This window comes from Streptopelia decaocto (genome assembly GCF_964273445.1).
Source record: "Streptopelia decaocto genome assembly, chromosome: 1".
NCBI lineage: Eukaryota > Metazoa > Chordata > Aves > Columbiformes > Columbidae > Streptopelia > Streptopelia decaocto.
This window is the reverse complement of record NC_138663.1, coordinates 56,992,596-57,015,452: the sequence shown is the minus strand read 5'-3', so window position 1 is coordinate 57,015,452 and position 22,857 is coordinate 56,992,596. Positions and strand designations below refer to the sequence as shown.

At 38.7% G+C, this 22,857-nt stretch overlaps 1 protein-coding gene across 1 annotated transcript; it reads left to right on the top strand.

The window, feature by feature from the left end:
• Nucleotides 1–9,105: 9,105 nt before the first annotated feature.
• CCT2 (chaperonin containing TCP1 subunit 2) lies at nt 9,106–22,556 on the top strand. The gene is made up of 16 exons (XM_082043670.1): nt 9,106–9,248; nt 10,465–10,539; nt 11,014–11,079; nt 11,178–11,289; nt 12,193–12,269; nt 13,243–13,355; nt 13,886–14,088; nt 14,291–14,391; nt 14,478–14,605; nt 16,448–16,551; nt 18,317–18,436; nt 19,016–19,144; nt 19,232–19,335; nt 20,419–20,518; nt 21,180–21,321; nt 21,988–22,556. Exons 1-16 carry the CDS (start codon nt 9,246–9,248, stop codon nt 22,016–22,018), a joined length of 1,608 nt encoding a protein of 535 aa, XP_081899796.1. The 5' UTR covers nt 9,106–9,245; the 3' UTR covers nt 22,019–22,556.
• Nucleotides 22,557–22,857: the final 301 nt, after the last annotated feature.

Here is a 22,857-nt window from a genome sequence, read left to right as displayed (position 1 = left end):
TTTTTTTTAATACTCTGAATAATTTTAGAATTCTGGCAGTATTGCAGGTGCACCTTGGTACTAGCAGCAGAAGAGATTATTCTTGAGCCTGTGATTGCAAAGGAACTGACACTTGTGTGAACTGGTGTGATGTAAAATAATCCTTGAACTGTGATTGAGGAAAAACATGCAAGAAAAGCCATTTGGAGATCTGAAAAATGAATTAAGGTCTTCATGCAATATTTTAATTGAAGTTTTATAAAGAACTATGATTATTTTCAGTCTTTTAAATTGGAGTGTATTCCTGTTCCTTTGGTAACTTTTTCTTTGGTGTTCTCTCAGCTTAGTAGCGGCAACAGTGGCAACACCTGAAGTACGTGCCACATCATCAAGGGATATTGGGCAACTCTGACTTTCATTATTCTTTACAGACTGTATGGTACTGAAATACCAAATGCACAAATAACGCAATTTGCAGAAGTAAAAGACGGGAGTCAGTGAGACTGTTACGAGGAACTTCAACGAGAGTAAAAAAAATCCCAAACCAACTCATTAATGATTTCATGGTCAACTTACGCATACTCTTGTGATAGACTCATTGACTTGTGGTACTTGACCTTGGTACTCAAGAAGGTAATGATGACCTAGGGCTAGACATTTTACAGGTCTGCAGTATTCATGCTCCTTCACATCTTTGCCATTGCCTCACCTTATGCTATGGACCAGTCTTGGTCTGTACTGAAGAGAAATTACCAGGTACTTTAAAATATTTACCGGGTTAATGACACTGGTGTGATTCTTCTTCTTAGCTTATAATTTATGGGCTGAGTAATGCTGACGCATGTGTTTTGAGGCAAACGTGTTTGAGCTAGCTAGCTGCCTAGAAATATTTTGTCCTCATCTATATAATATGGGGTTTTTTAGAAATACTAATTAACTGGACCTTTCAAATACACCTGTGAGGCAGGAAAGTAATATTCTTAATTGAGAAATAGGGAAACAGAAGCCTCAGGTAGATCCCAAGTGACCCGCCAAAATTATACCAACCAACCATATCCCTCCTTAGTTGCAGTGCACTGTCCTTCGTGTTTATCCTGAATAGTCTCAGATGCAAGAGATGGTCTGAGTAATTTTTTTTATATTATTGCAAGTTTCACAGTACTTCATAGGGGGAGTTTTCTTAGCTCTGGTCCCCGGAACCGAGAACATATTGAAATACCAACTTTCTGTAGCCTTATATTAACAAGTTATGGCATATTTCCAGGACTATTTTTTTTTTTTACTCTCTTACATTTTACAGGTGGGATAATGCTTTCTCTTTTCGTGTACGCTGCAAACATACTGGGTAATCCCTGTTACCCATGCTGTTCGTCTTTAGCATTCCTTCTTTTCGCCCCTTGAAGTAGATGTTGTAGAAGTAGTTTCAATGCACTTTACCCTTTGAGACTCGGTAAATATTTTTTCAATTCGGTCTCTTTAAAGGCTGTGATGTTAGGTTTAGTGTCTGTAATCTAGGATTCGGTTTCTAGCTGAAATCTCTCCACAGTATTTAGATCATATTTATTTTGGGCCCACAAGTGTATAGTCTGAGAGATGGTTACAAATATGTGACCATTTTCTGTAGTAACTGAGATATGTTAAGTTTACAGAAACTAGGTCCTGCAAAACGGCAGCCTCTCTGTCAGTTCTACTTTTCATCTGTAACATGCAGTTGGCTGCTACCCTTCATGCACATTTGACAAGGGAAAGCGATAATCTGTAGGTATGCCCTTAACGCAATGATTTGGGGAAGACATACACTGGTGTATCTTTGAAACAAAGAAACTGAGTTGATAAAGAAGGTGAAACAGCAACCAAAAGTACATAATAAAGATTGTACTAGAAATACAGTTAACAATAATTTAATCCATAGCAGGAAGATGTTTGGTTATTTTTTTTTTCCTCAAATTGATGTCAAGAAGAGGACCAATTTTAATTTTGTGGTGTTCCTTAGTGACTCCATAAAACAATACAAGAAAGACCATTCTGAGAAGCTGATAAGTACATTTTGCTTATGACAGGAGTTGAGCATAATGGTGGGCGTTGAAGCACACCTCTTCATGTTCCTATTAAAGTCTTTATAGACTTTTGTAAACATCTTAAATGTTCAAATAGACATTTCATACCATAAACTACTTAATACCTGCTCCCCTCCAGACGTTTGGATTTTGTGTGTTTGTTTATACCTCTGACTAGGGCTTTGGCGTAAAAAGGGCCACAGACAGGTCTAAGCTGTACCAAGTCCAAAACAATGTCAAAACAGGGCTGCTCTTTTGCAGGTGACAGACCAGCAGCTGATTTTGCTGGTTTTATAACAGTGTGTATTGGCTCAAAATCTGGCTGTCCTTGTTTCTGTTTTATACTTAACCACTTTTCAATGAGAGAGAGAGAGAGCAGACTGTCTTTATTCACTGTTGGTGAAGTGAAAATGCAAGTTCTGATTGATGTCAGTTACTACTTTGAGCATATAATGATGGATCTGATTTGGACCTCTATTTCTAAGCAGTATTCTCCTCTTCATGTAAGGTGGGATCAATGGTGAGATTCATTTCTGCACTGTACTAATTTATTTAATGGCTGCAAATAAGATAAATGGATGTAGTAGGAACTAATAGTGGACTTAAATCTGAAATTCTCCTGTTTCCCTTAAAGAACTTTGGTCCTTCAGTTTGATAGATAGAATTACTGGTTTTTTGAATTTAATGATAAGATCTTTCCCATCTTTTCCTTAAGGTAGCAATTCAGGCATTTATATTTGACAGTATTTACTTAATATAAATATAAGTTCATTTACAATATTTTTATTTTAAATTCATATACACTCCGAAAATAAAAAGTACATGAGAAATTCCATCACAAAAAACTGCGTTAAGATGGAGTCAGGGTTGCTGATGTCCTTAGAGAGCATGTATGAAAGATGGGAAGTCATGAGTTAAGGTTCTTCTGCAATCTTTAGGAATTACTTCCTCTTTTGGACAAGATAAGTGAATAAGAAAAAAAAAACATAGCAGCTGTAACTCTGACCATGTATTTGTTATTTCTTGTGATACTGTGCTGTAAGTTGTTGTGACCAAGTCTGTCAGATGTCTTAAGAGGATATTATCCTAACACGGCGTTTACTCCAGATTAACGCAGTATTTTGTTTGGAAATACGTAGGTGTACAGATAGAATATGAGAGATAAAGTTACCTTTAAAGTTGATGAAACAAGTGTTGGACATTTCTATATTTTTATATATTACAAAGGGCATTTTGAAATTTTTCTTGCAGTTTTCGTAATTATTTAGTGTGGTAATATACATATATTGTGACAATGTTTTCTGCTATATCCATTACTTCGGTGTAATTCTATTTTATGTAGCAAATATGTGTATATACAAAGGAGTTTATGTAAAAAATACGATTAAGAAATAGGCTCGAGCCCTTCCGAACAGGGACTGTCTTCCTCTGTGTTTGCAAAGCCCTTAATGCCTTGGTGTCCCAGCCGTAGCTCACGTCTGAGACCCATGGCGACCGAATTGCCAAGCGATGAGCGTGGAGGAGCAGCTCCTCCGCTTTCCTCGAGAAGCCTTAGTCCACAAGGTGCCCCAAAGCTCCCCGCGCTGCTCCCTGGTGCTGGGGCTCTGCTCTGCCTGTTCCCTCCGTCCTCAGCCTGGAGAGCCCGGAGTTCCTGTGTCCTTTGCTCCGGTCCTTCCCCTTGGCAGGAGGAAAGGAAGTGTGAGGGTAGTAGCTTTGATGGCATCAGGGAACCTTCCCTGGTAGCAGGGCGATCCTTCTGGAGCTTGTTTGGGCCCCGTGCAGCATCCTTTGAAGCCAAACGAATGATTCATGTTGACTTCGAGGGCCGCTGGATGCGTTTCCTACAAGATCAAGTTCTGCTGATGTAACAGCTCTGTTACACCTGAGGACCTGGTTGGTCAAGTTCTTCAGGAATGGTCTAAAAATACTGTAAAAATATAAATATATTTAAATACATGTACTGAAAAAAAAAAATCCTATTTGTTGTGGTCAGAGTTCAGATTATTATGTGAATTTTGATTTCTTAGTCATACTTGCATATATATTGCTTTAACTATTATGTATGAAAGAGGAAGTGATTCTAAAGTGTGTGAAAGATCAGGATTACACCTGTTTTTTAATGGTTATGTTATTTAGGAATGGATGTCAGCAAATTTAACTCCATATTAATGCAGTTTTTTTGCATTAGAATATGTGTGTATATCATACACCCACATTTTATATATAATATATATTTGGTACTAACTTTGTATTTTCCCTGAGATTTTGCCAAATCTCGAACACAGATGTTCTCACTTGTAAGACTTTGGTACTTAAAACTGAATGTATAAGAAATGCTCTGGTATGAAAGGAAAGAGTGTTGTCTGGGGTCCCACAGCACAGATGTCGCAACCAGCGGGCACGTTGCCTTTTTAACATCTCGCGTCACTGCAGCATCACCTTTCGTCTCCTGAAAAACAGTCCGGGTTCCAGCTCACCTGCAGACCTGCCATTACAGTACAGCCGAACGCCGCTCTAGCATGAAAGCCAACTGGTAGTAGTAAGAATACAATAGTCACCAGTGTGCCACAAATGCATTTATTAAATGCAGAAATAGACATTTCTACAAAGGCCAAAATCTTATGTTGTATGTTCCTTTCTTGTCATTACATTGTATGATATTGTAAGATTATTGTATGTCCTAATTTGCATTATAAAATGGTTTTTTTCCTACTTAAAGGCATAAATATAGCAACTTTGTATAAAGGTAGCTTTCTAGATTTTTATTTCTTTTATATAAAAAAGTCTAAACAGTGGGAGTACCATTGCCAAATTGTTTCTAAAACTTCAATTTGCCCTGTTCAATGAATTTGTTTTTACAAACATTCCATATTTCTTTTATGAAAAAAGTGTTATTGTACTATGCAGAAAGAGTGTATTTTTATGCCATTCCACATTATTCTTAAAAAAATTTCACTTGTTTTAAGCTGTCCTTGAGAAAGCTTACCAAATGTGCATTTTTAAAAAATGTGTTATGTACTATGACAACATTTTTCCCCTTTACCAGTGCCAACTTCACTTGGAAAAAAAAAAATTGTAGCATGGCAATAAACTATTGATTTTACATTGAAAATTGTCTGTGGGTTACTTCAGTATTTCCCAATGTTAGTGTCACTGTATTGTATTTTGTTAGTAAAACTTTTTTTTGCTTTTCTTTAAATCATTGCTTCAGGCACCTGTCTATTCCTCCCCCTGGCCCTTGTATTTCACTCATTACTCAGTGGTTTAAAAACAAAGAAACAAACAAACAAAAACTCCAACAAAATGAAGCAAAAAAAAAAAAACAAACCCAAGCAACAACAACAAAAAACCAAAACAAAATCTGTTTACCTGCAGTCTAAATTTTTCTCCAAGTTTTTGTTTCCTTTTTACTGCTGTTCTGTCACATGTTTCTCCTGTAAGTAGGCTTAGAATTTTTTGCTGTGTTAGTACTGCATGACAGCAATTTGAATGTGCTCCTTTCTCGGTTATTAAGTGACAGAGATTCGGCAAAGCCCAAATGGCCTCTGTTAGCGTAATACTGATAAATTCAGAAAGTAAGTAATAAGAAAATACAAGGTTGAAGTTTTGTCCAGATGGCCTTCTTGCTTTCTTCTGAAGACTATAAAATATGGTGGTGATGTATCGAAATTCAGTATTTCCTCTTCTCTCCTTCCCAAGCATAATGGAAATAATTATGTCATTAATACTAGCCAACAAATGTAAAAAACCCTAGAAATGTCAGTAGTAGTTCTGTTTTCAGAATCTCTTGAGGAAAAACATCAAGTGGTCCTTGCACGATTTTGGTTCGAAAACTTTGATGTCTGAAAACTCTATTCTTAAGAAGCTTTTCATACCTATGGCCAACAGCTTTGCAGCTTTCCTAACGGTAACAGCCACTTGGCTGTCCATGGTGCTTCGTGTTTCCACACTAATGTGATACAGAATTCCATAGAAACTTTGTACCTTCATTTCAAATAGAAGGTTTTCCAGTTATGTTTGTCAAAATGCCTGAGTTGCACTGGTGCTGATGTGTGACAGCAGGTAAAATACATGCAATTTAGAATTAATTGCCAGCAATATTGTGAATAAAACATCATGCAACTGATAGAAGTGAGTCAAATTAAAATATGTGTATGCCTCACCTTCTTGGCCTAATGATGCTTTGTTTTGAAATAAAATGTTGAAGCTGGCACAAAGTAGGTGGCATTAAACAGCCAACATTAAAGAGCTGACCTTCCAGCCACATGTGCCTAGTGCTAGCATTGCCAGTAATTACATAAACTGGCCTGGGTAAGGTCCCTGTACATAAATCACAATAACACAACTGTTTTAAGTTGGGAGCACTTGAAGAGTTGAGTTTTATGAAAAGTTCCTTTTCCTTTTTCCTTTTCCTTTTTTTTTTTTCTTTTTCTTTTCTTTCTCAGAGGCGTAAGTGGCTGGTTTGACTGAAGTAAGCCTCAAACTAGATGCTGTGATCCATGCTTGAATTATCATTGGTCTTGGAGAAACTAGGGAACACTTGTTGCTCTGCTGTTTCTCCATCATCAATAACTCAGCTGTAAGAGAAGGTCTCGGTCTGAATTAAAGCACTATCAGTAGATAAGGAGATGGGTGGACGGCTGATTGAGAATTCATCCCTGAAACAAGGCCTGTGCTTTGCTCTGAGCTGTCTGACATGTCAAATGGTCTTTGGGACTGAAACATGCTCCAGAGACGATGTGATTTACAAAGCATATGTGTTTATGAAAATATTTAAATGTTGCACTTTTACTTTTTTTTTTTTTTTTCTCAACTAATGCACAGCATGAACTTACAAACTGCTGTCAGCCAAAACTAGTGCTGGGCTCCTCCTATTCGGGTGTTGCTGCTTTTACACATTGTAAATCATACCTTAGCAATAATCAAAAGCCCCTTAAACCCAACTTACAAATTCTCTGTAGTAAGTTTTTCTATGAGCACTTCATCTTCAAAAGGCCATAACTTGCTAAATTGTCCAAAGCATTTAATCTCTTTTCCCCCAGTTCACATCACAGTAGAAAATGTGAATTAATGCTCTGATTCTGAGAGAAAAATAGTTAACATTGTTTTAATTGGGTCATTAGCCCTAGCCAAAACTTAAGATACTTTTCTACATAACTATGAGGAAAACTGAAGGCGTTAAAATGCAGTTAGTGCTCTAGTTTTCAGAACAAGTTTAGGAGGGAAAACATCTAACTCTCTGAAGAAAACAAAGCAAAAAGCCCAAAGAACTCAAGAAAAAAGCTAACCAAATATTGACTTATTTACAAGCAGAGATGGATGTGAAAGTTGGTGGGTTTAGTCATCGGTTTTTGCTCTCTCTACTGGGATAGGTACCTGTCTTTGGCCAGCTTGACTCTAGAACAAACAGCTTTACATATATTCCAAGAGATTTGTATCTGGCAGCAAGATGAGGAACACCAGCTGGAATTAACCCTTGAGGAAAAAGTCACATAAAACCTTTTATTTTTTGTAATACAAACGTATAACTAACAGGATATTTTTTTTTGGTCAGGGGGTGGAAATCAACAACAGAACAAGTCTTGGATGTGTTCTCACACATCTGCAAAGCTACCAAGAGAATAGTTACCAATTAATATTGAAATGAAGAGTGTATTCAGCAGGATTGTGACGAGGTATTTTCTGTTCACTGCTTTGACTGGCTACATGGGTGATGCAATAGCAGATGCCTGGAATGGACTGGGAAGTGCACTGGAAACCAGAAACTGTAATTTAAAATAGTTTTGACCAGTTTTGAGAACAGGTCAAAATACGATTGGAAATACGATTAAATTAAATAGGGGGCAACTGCAAGCTCCTTTGCTGAGGCAGAAACAACTCCAGGGGTACAGCGGCAGCTCGGTGCCTGCATGGCAGCTGTTGGGGAAAAGGCCGGTGCACTGCCAGGCAGGCTGCTGTCAGGTGCTGCTGAACAGAAGCTGCCAAATTAATGTACGCTGTGAATAAGTTGCAAAAGACATACCCATCATTAACCAATTGACATGATAGATGCTTTCTGACCACCTGCAAAATGAGGGGATACTTTTCAAGTTTTAGATCCCTCTGCATGACAAGAGGGAAACAGAAGATTAAGTGATACATTGTTTAGGAGCAGAATGCCTAGTTTGTATTTAACTAATAATTAATAGATGTATTGTAAGCAAGAAACTAAACAACTATAACTAACATCATCAATTATTTCTTAGTATAGATGTATGTCAAAATTTTCAAAAATTGTAATGCATATGTAATAATTATGTGAATATAAGCAAAGCAGGAGTGTCCAACCTTCGGAGCACTTATGGGGGATGATTCCCAGTGTTCCCCACTGCTGTCAATAAAAAATGCTACTTAACAGTATAATAGACTCTTTTGTTAAGCTTATTCCCCCCCTTCAAAAAAAAAAAAAAAAACAAACCACAAACCTGTTAGTTATACGTTCGTATTAAAAAAAAAAAAGCTTTTGTGTGACTTTTTCCTCAAGGGTTAATTCCAGCTGGTGTTCCTCATCTTGCTGCCAGATACAAATCTCTTGGAATATATGTAAAGCTGTTTGTTCTAGAGTCAAGCTGGCCAAAGACAGGTACCTATCCCAGTAGAGAGAGCAAAAACCCATGACTAAAACTACCAACTTTCACATCCATCTCTGCTTGTAAATAAGTCAATACTCAGTTGGCATTTTTCTTGAGTTCTTTGGGCTTTTTGCTTTGTTTTCTTCAGAGAGTTAGATGTTTTCCCTCCTAAACTTGTTCTGAAAACTAGAGCACTAACTGCATTTTAACGCCTTCAGTTTTCCTCATAGTTATGTAGAAAAGTATCTTAAGTTTTGGCTAGGGCTAATGACCCAATTAAAACAATGTCCCCGTTTCACCGCTGCGCCATCGGCGGGCGTTACACAGAACGGGGCAGGAGACCTCCATGCCATCTCACTCATTAAAAACCAATACAGCTCCTGCGCTGGGGCGCAGACTCCGGGTTTCCCGACCCCACCGCTCACCCCCAGCTCCGAGGTGACGGGCGGCGACTCCCACAACACCGCGCGCCGCCGGAAGCGCCGGTTCCTCTGACGCCAGTTCCGCCAGGAGCTTCGTCGGGGCTTGCGGGGCCGCGCGGTGTTTCAGTGGTGGAACAGGAGGCGGCTGGCGGGGTCCCGGCGTCGGCACCGGCATCATGGTGAGCGGCGGGGCGGCAGCGCTTTGTGCCTGGGCTGGGGGGACGCTGGGGTGCGGCAGGGCAGGGCGGGGCGGGGAGGCAGCCGCGCTCCCCGTAGACACGCGTGCGAGGGCCTGGCGGCCGCGCCCCTCCCCCCCCGCCCCGCTTTGTCCGGCGGCAGTTGCAGCGCTCGCGTGGGGGCGGCCTCGCGCTCTGCCCCGCGCGCGCGGGTGGAGAGGGGCGGGGGCGGCCTGTTGGGCCTGGAAGGTTCCAGAACGCGCGCATGGAGGGTCTGTCAGGGGCCGGCCGCGCCCAGCCCAGCCCGCAGCGGGGCGCCCACAGGCGGTTGCCGCTCCCGCCGGGGGCGCCCCGGCTTTCCCAGCGCATCCCCCCGCCCAGCCCGGCAGGAGAGGCCCCCTCCGCCCCGTGCCAGGCGCCCGCAGCATGGCTGACACGGTGCAGGCGGCAGGGCGGCCGCTCCTCCCCTCCTCTCGGCTCCAAGAAGACCGGGAGAAGCCGCCCTGGCGGCGTGGGGGGTCTGCTACCGCAGCCTTTCGGTTTTCCTTGACCAAGCAATAACGGAATGGTCGTGAAACTGGTAGACAGTCGTAGGCTGATCACGCCGCAAAGTGAAAGCGCACGGAGCTCTCGTAAGAGGGTTGATGTATTTTTTTCTTTTGGCTTCCCATCCTAATTAAGCCCTTGAGGTTTTTGCAAGTGTTAGTCTTTAGCAGCGTATATTCATTACTGATATAATTTGTATGGAAACACAAAAATAAAAAGGCGAGTGTTCAATACAAATATCAAAATACTAAATCCCCAATGTGTTCAATAACTACATTTTTTTTAAAGTTCTGCAGGTTGTACTGATATTTAGGTTGTCTGTATGTAAGGGTTGGCTACACACAGCAGCCACAGTTATTGGCCATGAAGTAAGGTACTGGTAACGGCCTTTCAGGCTCATAGTGCTTATCAGAGAGTACGGTATGAAGTCCTTAGGAGTAGATTGTGATCCATCTTGTAATCTCTTCACATGATTAAGAGATTGCAAGATAAATTCACCTTGACTCTTTCTTAAAATTCTATTGTGAATATATTTATGCAAACCAAATGGGCTACACACATTAATCATTTTAATAATAAGAACATTATTTAGATTGTTCATTTCAGGGATTTGTTTTTAAAATGCATTGTTTATTAAAGCTAAAGGAATGTTCTTGTATTAACTCTGTTGTAGGCATCCCTTTCCCTTGCTCCTGTGAACATTTTCAAGGCGGGTGCAGATGAAGAAAAGGCAGAAACAGCTCGCCTGGTAAGTTTAGTTCTCTAAGAAAGTGGTAATACTTGGCATAATTGAACTTTGCCTTTTCTCCTGTTACATGTGCTTGCATTTTATGGTGATGTGGAGCTTCATCTGTCTCACTGTTTTTTCTTGTTGCATATCTGTGAACAGAAGGTAGGAGGAGTGTTGTTTATACTAACAAATAGAGAAACTCCTCATAAGTGTTCAAAAAATAAATACCTTAGCTCAGAAGAATGATGTTCATTGGAAGGCGATTCTTTTGCCTGGGGGACACGTTTTTACGGTTTCTGTGAGAATTAAGTATATTTGATCTGGTTATCAAAATGTAGCAGTTAAGAAACTTGGACTCAGTCTCTGCTGAAAAGAGTGCAACTGTGGAAGGGTTGGTTTAGGATGTCCTCTGGGAAGTTATGTGCTAGCATCTGCTTCTTGTATTAAAGCAGAAATAAAGCCTTTTCTAAGGTATATTTGTCTTCATTTCAGTCATCCTTTGTTGGTGCCATTGCTATTGGTGATCTGGTCAAGAGCACTCTGGGGCCTAAAGGCATGGTAAGTCAGCTGCAAGTTTTCTGTGGTCATACCTGTTAATTTAGTTTTAGTAGTTACAGTATGTTTTAAAGCAATATTCTAAACCTTACATCTTGTAGGACAAGATTCTTCTAAGTACTGGGAGAGATAGCACGGTAACAGTTACAAATGATGGTGCAACCATCCTGAAAGCTATTGGAGTTGACAACCCGGCTGCCAAGGTCTTGGTTGGTGAGTTTTTAACAGCTTGTCATTGGAGTACTTGGCATTTCTTAATTTATAGCTGTATTATGTAGTTTTGATTAGTTCTTAGAAAAGTATTTTTCTAATAATGTGAAAAATTAAAGGGAGGGGAAGCAGAATTCCTGAAATAAGGAGGTCAAGGTGTTCTAAGACTTGTGGTATCTGTAGAAGTATCACTGAGGTACATGCTGCTCTTGCAAAATTGTTCTGATGTCTCCTTGTTTTCCCTCGATCTTGGTTTGTCCCAGGAGTCAAAAGGGACATAAGGCAGCTGTGTGCCCTTCATTTTTTTCAACAGGAAAATTTGAGACAGGAATCTACTGGGTTACAGAGGTTCTCTCTGGTTGTCCCTGATTTAAATTTGTGTTTTTCACTTGATCACCATTGTACTCTGGACAGAGTTTACCTTTGTGATCAACTGTCTTAGTGTTCAAATGGTCCAGTTCTAGTGATAAGTAGGACCCTAAACAATTTGGTGTCAAGTTTCATGATAGTTTTGTGTTTGCTGGTTCCTTGTTTATCAACAGTTTATGTGGCCTGCTTGGTTATTATATTCTGTCATCCTGTATGTATACCTTTGAGCTTCCATCTGGCACTACTTTGTTTTGTTGACCATCTTGAGGAATGGGAAGAGAGAGTAGCACTTGACCCTTGCCAGACTGGAGTTGGTGTTTAGGTTGCAGATGAAGAGCAGGAATTTGAAGGATGCTGAATGTGATTTACATCTCAGGTTTTTCTGTAACTTACAGAGTGACTTCTAAGTTACTGAGGAGTAAGGTGCTTTTTTTCTTCTCCGAACTAATGTGAGATAAAAGCATTTGTATGTAAAGCTGGTGCAGGCAAGTGTGGTATTTTGAATAAAAACATTAATCCAGTGGCTTTTTTCTTCAGATATGTCAAAGGTTCAGGATGATGAAGTTGGTGATGGAACTACATCTGTCACAGTGTTGGCGGCTGAATTACTGAGGGTGATGTATTACAGTTTTTCCGATGTGTTTCTGTTTCGCAGTGTACTCCTGTGATATCAATAGGAGGTTTATTATTTGATGTTAATGAGGAGGGCTTCTAAAGTATAGGAATATCTTGCTCCATTGCCATTGAAATTGGTAGCAAAAAGACCCTTAGGCATTGCATCATCAGTTTTTCATTATAGACTATTCCTTGTTATTTATAAAATCATAAGTGTTGTAATTTGATACATTTTAGAAAGTTATTTCCTATTATTTCATATGCAAGTGAAACAGAAAAGTATCACTCTCACAGTTTACTTTCTAGATTTTGCACTAGGCAGCAGGCAGCACAGTCCTCTGAAATAATTTTCCATATTATTAAAGAGGAAAATAAAAAAAAGACGTGTTAAATTCTGTTCTTTTGTACACAAGACCTGAATATGTACTGTTCCTTTAAACCGTTTACACAGCCAAACTCTAAATCTGAAATTACTGTGAAAGAGACTTCGGAAGTGAGGAACTCTTGTTAGCGGAGCTGTGCCAGTATATCTGATCATCTCAGATCCAGGGACTGTGATCAAGAGCATCTGAGAAATGATCCATCAGCTTGCCAAGTTCCTCACAAAAATGGAGTTTAAAGATTTTTTTTTTTTACAACTACACTTTTATGTTCCAGCTGTAAATGAACAGGAAACTGATCTGAAACATGAAGTGAAACATTGCTATTTTGAAGTGTATGTCTGCTCACTGTTCCTATTTGAGCTGGGATTTGTTTTTAATTAATAAAATTTCTTGACGATATTTCGCAGGCAGATCATATTTGCTTAGATTGAAGTCACTCTACTGGCAGGTTTTTTTTCCAGTGTCATTGTTATAGCTCTCTGGCTTGTACTGCCATTCAGAATTTTCTGATTACTTGAAAGTGTCTTTCCTAGTTAGTGTAAGTGTACCTTGGGCAGAAAAAAAAATATTTTTAATTTCATTTACACAGGAGGCAGAATTACTGATTTCAAAGAAGATTCATCCTCAGACCATCATTGCAGGCTGGAGAGCAGCCACAAAAGCTTCAAGAGAGGCACTTCTCAAAGCAGCTGTGGATCATGGGTTAGTAATGTACATTTGCTTAACACTTTATTAATCAGTGAAGATTAAAATATCAGTGAGAATTATATACCATTAGGAAATTCTTTGCTCTCTTTTAAGTGCTGTAAAGGCTGAATTTATTAATTTTAACAGTTAAGGAAAAAAGAGTGCATTTTCTTTAGATGAACTGCAGAAGCTTTATGCAATTATTTAAATTTACTTAACATGTGCAGAAACAAAATGTGAGCAATAGTTTGCTTCCTAGAACGAAAATCTGAGCTGTTATTTCAGATTTCAGACTCTGATTTTAAATGTGACTATTTCCTTTACCCAGCACTTTCAGAGCACATGCTTTCTAAAGCTGAATGCAAAGGTTCTCCTACTTGAATTTGTGTTTCAAATAGAAGGCTGTATTCTGGGATGCTGGAGAGATTCTGTGTAGCATTCCTCAAAATGGTACATTGTTCACCTAGAAGTGGGGCAAGACTCAGAGCGACAGGTTAATGTTAGTTAAGACTTTCAAACTCTCCCCTTTACTGACTTCATTTCAGTAATGATGAAGTGAAGTTCCGTGAAGACTTGATGAACATCGCAGGAACAACTCTTTCATCAAAATTACTTACTCATCATAAAGATCACTTTGTCAAACTAGCTGTGGAAGCTGTTCTGAGGTTGAAAGGTTCTGGTAATTTGGAGGCTATCCATGTCATTAAGAAACTTGGTGGAAGTTTGGCTGATTCCTACTTAGATGAAGGTAAGTCTTTGTATGTTGTTGGCTGTAAGTGCACTTCAGAAATGAAGCTGTTAGAAGTCATACATCTCTATACAAATTTGTTCTGGCAAACATTGTGATGTTATTATTAAGTTCAATAATAAATATGAGGAATTTGGGTAATAATGTAAATGGATTTTCCTTTTTTAAGATAAAGTCTTACAAGACCTTTCTGTTACTACAGGTTTTTTACTCGACAAGAAGATTGGTGTAAATCAGCCAAAAAGAATTGAAAATGCAAAGATTCTTATTGCAAATACTGGTATGGATACAGACAAGATTAAGGTATGTGACAGAACTACTGTTGTGAAACAATGTTTTTGTAAATGGAGTTCCTTTTGAGGATGAACTCTTTGTTTTCTTTGATTTAGATTTTTGGCTCTCGCGTTAGAGTGGACTCTACAGCAAAGGTAGCAGAAATAGAACAGGCAGAAAAAGAAAAAATGAAGGAGAAGGTAGATCGTATTCTTAAACATGGAATAAACTGCTTTATTAACAGGTATGTATTTTCTGGGAGAAGGGGTAGACTTGACAGTGCAATTACAAAGTGGCAAGATTTTAATACTGTGAGTGTGAGGAACATTATTTATGCTTGTATCTGTAAAATTAGGTGATCGTACCTAATGCTTAAATTATTCCTGTCAGTAAGGCCAATGTTTTTTTCTATGCTTCCCCTTGTGCACCATGCCCTCCTCCCTCCTGTTTTGATTTTGTATTTTAATGAGGAAGAAGTGATATTACTTAATCACGTCACTGTGCTTTCATACTAACAGATTTATTTAGTTAGGAATATCAGCAGCATTGTCCATATCTATATTCCCCCTTTTTAAGGGAAATGGGTGCTGAAAGAGTGTGCTGCTGAATTAATTTAGTTCAGATGGAACCTACTGTGCTTTCTCCTGCATTAAAATGCTTGTGCTGGAGTACTGTTCCACATTCAAGTGTGTTTGAGAGGCTTCTGTGCTCCCTGTCATGGAGCCTTTTATGCACATCTTTGAAAGTATGCAAGATAACCATTTTTACTGAAGATATGTCACAATCTGAGTTACTTTTGTTAGCAGTGCGCTTCTCTTCTGAACTGTTACAGCGCAAAATAAACCCCATTCAATTTAATGATGAAAAATGCTTCTGCCTTTCAGTAATTCTCATTTGAGTGAAAAAGGCAAACAAACAAGCAGCTTGACACTCGGTGGTTTAGTGCATCATGTAGTCTACGAAGCAGCGGATTAGTAATAGTTGTAAGAGTAGCACTGGTTTTTGCAGTAGTGAAGATACACTCTTTAGGACAGAGTGCATCTTAGAACTCGCCTTCAAAGTTTGTGTTCTGTAAGAACCACTGACAGACCCGTGAATCTCATAGTCCCTTCACCTATGTCATGTTTCACATGTGTTATATTCTAGTGTAGGCAAAATGAGTGTCTAGCAGACATGGTACAAATACAGAGTCCTAGAGTCAGGAGTCCTGTTGGAAAATTGCTGGAAGAATCCTTTGAAGTATGAAAAAAAAAAGCCCAAACTTGGACTCCATGGCTGCTATCCAGTATGCCTGTAATGCAGTTGCACTAAGGAAGCTCAGGTAGCAGTCACTGTAGTCAGGCTAATGGTATTCCAATTAGATTGACTCTTAACTTTCAGATTTATTCCCTGATAAAATTGACCTCTGCTTCTAGGCACACTGTAGATCCACTTCACATCTGATACTGTTAAACAGTGTTAAACAGCCAGTTAAATACTGCTGAGGTGATGCTTGGCAGGGGCCAAGGCTATAAGGATCCAGAGTAGGAAGAATCTTCTCTGCACATACCCAGAAGTGCTAACTGGCTCTTTTGAAAATAGATTAGAAACTTCTTGTTAGACAGAGGTGGTATCTCCCAGCTCTTGGTGAACGTCTACAGCACTCGATCTCTAATTCGGAAGGGAAAAATAATTTGACATAGCACTCCTGAATGGTCATTGACTACTTCATTCTAGAGGCAGCGGGATACATATTAATAAGGGAGCACATACTCTTTGTGGTCTGCTATTTGTATACCTTCCACGACTGGCCATTTGTTGTTGCCATGGAGTTGTCTACTGTTTAGATTTTTGTATTGTTGAAGGAGTTAAAGATGTTACTTCATGTCTTGTTCTAGTGCACTCTGCTAGAATAGGCCGTTAATGCCCAGCAGGCACTTAGGATCAAAGGTCTTAGAATGTAAAGCATATGGGTCACTGTGCATTGATAGTGTGTCTTTATCGGAGGGTTTGCCCTTCAGGGGAAGGGTATATCGGTGTCCTTTGTTAATCTGGTATTTTAGAAGGTTTATTCCATATGTAATGTGAAGATGTATTTTAATTGTAGGCAGTTGATCTACAACTACCCTGAACAGCTCTTTGGAGCTGCTGGTGTCATGGCTATTGAACATGCAGACTTTGCTGGTGTAGAACGTCTGGCTCTCGTTACAGGTATGTAGAGTACCTTGTCATATGAAACTTGCAAGATCACATTATTTGATCTTCAGTAAATATTAATGCTTGTTCATTTAGTTTGTACTTTTTGCTATTAAGCAGATCTTGTAACATGAAAAGTACTCAAAATAAGCTTTATTTTACAGTACTTAAATAAAAACATATATGGAGGACGCTATGAAATTGACCATAAGAAACTTGTGAATTACTTTGTTGATTTATCAGCTGCTATATAATAGTATTTTTTTTAGAAGCAGGTATCTGAGTTTTCTGTCTTCAGTATGTTCACATGTAAAGTGTCTGTTTTGATTCTGAATCCTCTGCATAATGATTTAAATACACTTTTTTTTTCCTCTAGCAACTGTGAATAAAGGGTCATAATGCTAACAGTGGAATATAATTTAGCCAGTTAGTGCCAGTTAGTCATTTGCTTTCATATTTTAAAAGTATTTTCATTAAAGTCACTGCTTGCTAAACTTTTGAAAGATGAGTTTTCTAGTGAAGAGATTAATTTTAGCAATAGAAAGAATAAGATGATGAATCCACAAGTTAATTAATGCCATCATGTTATAAATGGTGGCTGTTTGAATGTAATTGTAGAGAAGACTAAAGAGTCATCCTTTGTTAAAAATGTGGGCCTGAGTCATCAGCTTGAGGTTGACCTCAAATAACATGGACAACCTGGATTGTCTAAATGTGACTCTAGTCTCTAATAAAAATGAAACATCTGGAGTGCTACAAATGATTCTCATTGCTGAAGTTAGAGATAGTTAAGTGGAGCATCATAAAAAGTTGACTGTGAAAGTGGTCAGAAGAATGGAGAATTTGCTTTGCGGGGAGAAAGGGAAAGATACTGACGTGTTGAGCTTAGAAAACTGAAGTAGCAATTGTGTATAACTGGCTGTAGACACATTGACATAGGCAAATGCTTGATTGAGAGGAACGTTGCTATGTTCTGGAGTAAATTCAAAGCAAATTTTGTAGACAGAGCAAGGGGACCGTATCCGAGCACACTGGATATAAAACTATAGCTGAAAAAATAGATAAGCTTTTAGCAAGCACAAACAGATACTCTATTTCCTTGTACCGCTACAACTACAGCAGTGCTGCAAGCTAATGTGGAATCATTGAGTATACATTGGGAGTGAATACGTGTAAATGGTTTTTGTCATGGGAAGAGCAAAGTACTGGAACAATGTGCCGTTCAGAGACGTTTTGGTCTTTGTAGTATCTGTTTTGTTTACAGTCTGGGAGTTTACAAATTTAGCACAATGTTGCTGCTATGACATAGCATGAAACTCATGACTCAGCTGTGGTGGCCGGTGGTTCTCAGCCGTCATCAGGAAGACAAAATTAATTCTGACACAAGGTCAAATTAAACTTAACCAACTTGATTTAGTATTTTATAAATACTTCATTGGTAAATACTATTAAAACTTTAAACACATTGACATTTTAATACTGGCAAAGATGAATATTTAGCCTCTTATCCAGACAGGACTCAAAAGTATTACAGATATTGTAGTTCTTGTGATATGAAACAAAATATTGGTGTTTTAAGGCCTTGTCATTATCAATATCAATTGAAGGTTTCTGGTGCCATGTGCTGACAGGAAAAATTTGGATTAGCAGTATTGTTAATTTAAATTTATTTTGGGGCAATTACGAAGGTGATTTCTTAAATATTTTTTTGCTTAGACCTTGCCTAAATGGATGCTTTCATCATAAGCTCTTTGACTTTTGTATGATCTTACATTCATAGGTGGTGAAATTGCATCAACCTTTGATCACCCTGAACTAGTAAAACTAGGAAGCTGCAAGCTTATTGAAGAAGTCATGATTGGAGAAGATAAACTCATTCATTTCTCTGGAGTGGCAATGGGTGAGTGTTTTAGCACTAATGGCATGTTGTAACATTTGGGTTAACCCTTTGCTAACACTTTTCAGTTACAGCATGGTGTTGGGATTTTATAATGATTCATGTAATCGTTTTTATTAAAGCCTTTCTCTTAAGTAAAAATCCTGCAAAGGCACATGCTCATGGTTGAAACTGGGTATGTTTAATGTTATGTGAATTAACATAGACATTTGTAAGGATGGGAACCAAAATTTCTGCTTTGGGACTTGACAGAAAAAGTAGCAATGTCCTACTTCAAGAACTTGAGAGCTTGTTCTAGTAATTGCTAATGCTGTAAGCTTCCAAGGGGTTGTTTTGAGATAACATTAATTTCCTGTTAAATTAAATGAGGTGTTGTGGAACAGTTCATTGACAAAAGAAACAGCACCGTGTACATCATTTCATTCTACCTGTGAAATGTCATTGTGCTTTCTTTTCCCTTCAAAACTGATCTATGTAAAACTTGACTGCAGCGATACCAAAACCATTACAAATGCTTTGTGGTAGCCTCTTTTTGTATCTTTGGCTAGTTTTTTTTCATCCTTTTGCATTTGTGCTTTTTAGGTGAAGCTTGCACCATAGTTTTGCGTGGAGCAACACAGCAGATTCTAGATGAAGCAGAGAGGTCTTTGCATGATGCTCTCTGTGTTCTTGCCCAGACCGTGAAGGACACTAGAACTGTGTATGGTGGAGGTGAATATTATATTCTTTGTATGTGAGATAAATTTTGTAATACTGTTCAAGTCAGAAATAAGACATCTGTGTGTCTTCAATGAATAGGTTGTTCAGAGATGCTGATGGCTAATGCTGTTGCAGAACTTGCCATGAGAACACCTGGTAAAGAGTCTGTTGCAATGGAGTCCTTTGCTAAGGCTTTACGAATGGTAAGTTTGTTTAATCAGATTGCTGAATTCATACACAAAATGATTCACTGAGTTTGCTAACTTCTGATATCAGATAGTTGCTTCTCTTTTGAAGTTTTTGTTTTCTAAAAGTAAAAAAGTGAAATTTAGCAACACATCTTGGATGAACAGAGGGGAAAAACTTACTGTTTTCTCTCTCAGAAAAAGTATTGTTGTTTTAATAATTCCAGATGTTGTAGAATTCTCAGTGTTCATATGCTCACACTCTTCTAATTGATCCTTGCTCCTCTTATCTGCAAGGTGAAAAGTGCAGCAGAAATAGCACATAAAAATCTCAGCTTATTCACTTGACAACTGATTAGTAAAGAGCAGCCCTTCTGTTCTGTTGATATTCTAGTGCTATTTGTATTTATGCTGTAGTACTATATAGAAATTTCTAGACTTGCACTGGAGATTGCATCTTAGTAGGAAATAGAGTGTCAGAAGAAACATTTACACAATGTTATTGTGCTAACAGACTTGTTATTTTGTGAAAAAATGCCTCCCTGTAATTTAAATTGGGGAAAACATTTCTTAGCAAATGAAAGACCATAGGAAAACATTTCTTCACAAGAAAATTGAAGAGCATGGTGACTTGCCGTTACTTCTTCAGTCAGCATGTGCAATTTGCGCTGCTGTCACTTAAACAGTGAGCAGAATGATCTGGTGGTTAATGCTTACCAGCAGGCTGGTGTTCTTACAATGAAACCACTTCTCCAGTTGTAGTCTGAAATGTTAAGAAAGAGACAGATTTCCTTCTGTCCATGTAAAATGAACTGGCAAATCTGCTAACACACTTCTGTCCTCTCAGCTACTCTCTATAACAAGGTCTTAAGCAAAATCTTTAGAAAGGTAGTTTGATTTTTCTTTTTTTTTTCTTTTTTTCTTTTTTTTTTTTTTTAATTTTTCCCTGTCTTATGATCACTGTAACAGATCGTCTGCCATGTTCTTGAAACTTCCTCTTGTTGCAAATGAATAGTAAATTAGTAATATCAAAGTATGTTTCATGTTTACTAGGGATCAATACCTGCATTAATTAAAAACAACCGGTGTTTATCCCCTTAGATACCAACCATAATAGCTGATAATGCTGGCTATGACAGTGCAGATTTGGTTGCTCAACTCAGAGCTGCTCACAGTGAAGGGAAGACTACTTACGGACTTGGTAAGGGGCTTGGTGTTACTTCTGTCATTGGATTGTTGTTTGGGAGGGTTATTAGGCTTATTAAACTTGGTCACATCTGTTTGTTACTGATATATTCAGCTGGAAGAGTTGAGTATGTCGATTTCTGTTTGCTTGGCGTGCAATGTTAGATTCTTTTATCATTCTACCAGACTTTTCACAATAGAGTGGAAAGCTTTGTTTTTGAAGGGGATGGTCTCCACCTGTAAAAACAACCTTCTTTACTTACATTGAGCCTAGTTATATGAAGCTCAAAAAGAAAGGGATTGATTTAAAAAAAAAAAAAACAAAACCCCAACACAACCAAACACCCCCCTGCTCTGCCCCGAAAAAAAATTAACAAAAAGTTGTGGATAACTCTGAAGTTGATATACCTAAGAAAATAGTTCTTAAAGTCCTGTTGGGATCTTGTCTCCTCTTCCCAGTGTATAGTTTTCATCATTAATTTTTTTGTATATAAGTGCAACGTGTTAAGCTTAAGTCAGCAGCCTTGAGGTACAAGGCTTTATTTAATAGTTCCTTTATTATCAGTATGGTTCAGTTGAGCATGTGAGTTTAGCATACTGTCAGCTTCTTGTAATTTCCTTAAAAAAAATACCCCAACTTAAACCAAAACAACCGCTTAGTGTTTCTCTCCTTCCAGATATGAAAGAGGGTACCATTGGAGACATGGCAGTCTTGGGAGTAACAGAAAGTTTCCAAGTCAAGAGACAAGTTTTGCTGAGTGCAGCTGAAGCAGCAGAAATGATTCTTCGTGTAGATGACATCATTAAAGCAGCACCAAGGTATGATCTGAGTATCTACATGGCCAGTGACAGTGGGATAGAGTAACACCCTTCTATGGGAAAGTAACTGTGCAGAAAAGTCTTGTTCTAAAAATACTTTATTTGACATAAAGACTGATATCTGACATGCTAACATTCATGTTACGTGATTGGTTTTGTGTTATGAGTAGGAGCAGGCCTTTAGAGCCATCGGTGTGCTTAAATTAGCGTGTCTGAACAATGCCTAGTTCATCTTAGGTCACCAGCTACTCATGTGCCATTTATAGTACTAAAAGATCTGCAAAAGTGGCTGACCAAAATGTGAGGGTTCATGCTTTTTTAATTTTGGCAAGAATTGTAGTGAAATGCCCAGGTGCTTCTGAAGTAGAATCGACAGCTAAAGCAAAAACATGCTTGTTAAAAAGTTTGGGTAGAAATGCCATTTGTGGGCAGGTTATCCCACATGTGCCTACTGCCAGGTAGTTTGACTATTTTGTGAATCACGGGGGTTTTCTACTATGGTCAAAGGTGGCGTATTAGCTTTGAGATGATACTGCCTTCTGTGCTGTGAGATAAAGCCAGCACTGAACACAAAATACCAACTGAAAATTAAGAATAAGGGTGGGGGGGGAGGCTGATGGACATCAGAGTGAGGTGGAATTTTCTGATATTTCTTTTTCTCCCCAGAAAACGTGTACCAGACCATCGCCCATGTTAAATTTTCTTCAGTGCCTGAGGATGTGTGGACCAGATCTCACCTAGTAATTTTTTTCAATAGTCTAGTTTTCGTAAAGTTATGGAACAGAAGCTTGAGAAGGGCAGATCTCCATCAGTGGCATGAAATAACTGTCTTTATTTGGTTTTAACTTATTTCAGGTCATATGTGTTGTGGGGAAGAGTTCACTATCAAGTAAAACATGGGTTTTATACAGCCCTATTCCCTTCTGTTCCTCTCCAGGTTCCACTTAAAATACGCAGAAATAAAGTAAAAAAAAAAATCCAAATTCACCAAAGTTGTATTTGTCTTTGTGTAGAATTGGGAGGGGCAGTTCCGTCAGAAAAGCAGTGGTGTGCATACTCAGGCCTCAGCTGCGTACCCGGGGCAGGGGGTTGTCCTCTTCAATCTGTGCAGATCACTGGTTCACACTGGCCTGGTACATTCAGCGTCAGTGGTTTATTCCAGTCCTGGCTGTGTAGGTTTTGAGTTGGCACCCTAGAAATAGGCTCTGAAATTAAATGTTACCCTTTCCTAGTGATACTGGAGTACTACTCATTTTTTTGATGATGAAGAGGAAAAAGCTGAAGAGGAACCTTAAGCAATGCTCAGAATTACAACTTAAGGGATTTTACAACATTTACATTACAAATTTTATGTAGATAGGTGTTCTGCTGAGGGGAGGTGAGAGGATGGAGCACTTTGGGGGAGATATCAGCATCCTGGACCAAACAGTATGTGTGTTTGACTGTGATGTAGCAGGCTCAGGCCAACTTTACAAACACTGTAGAGGGCAGTTAGTGGAAAATGTGCCAGGCTGCTCCCTTTTTCATTTTTCTTTC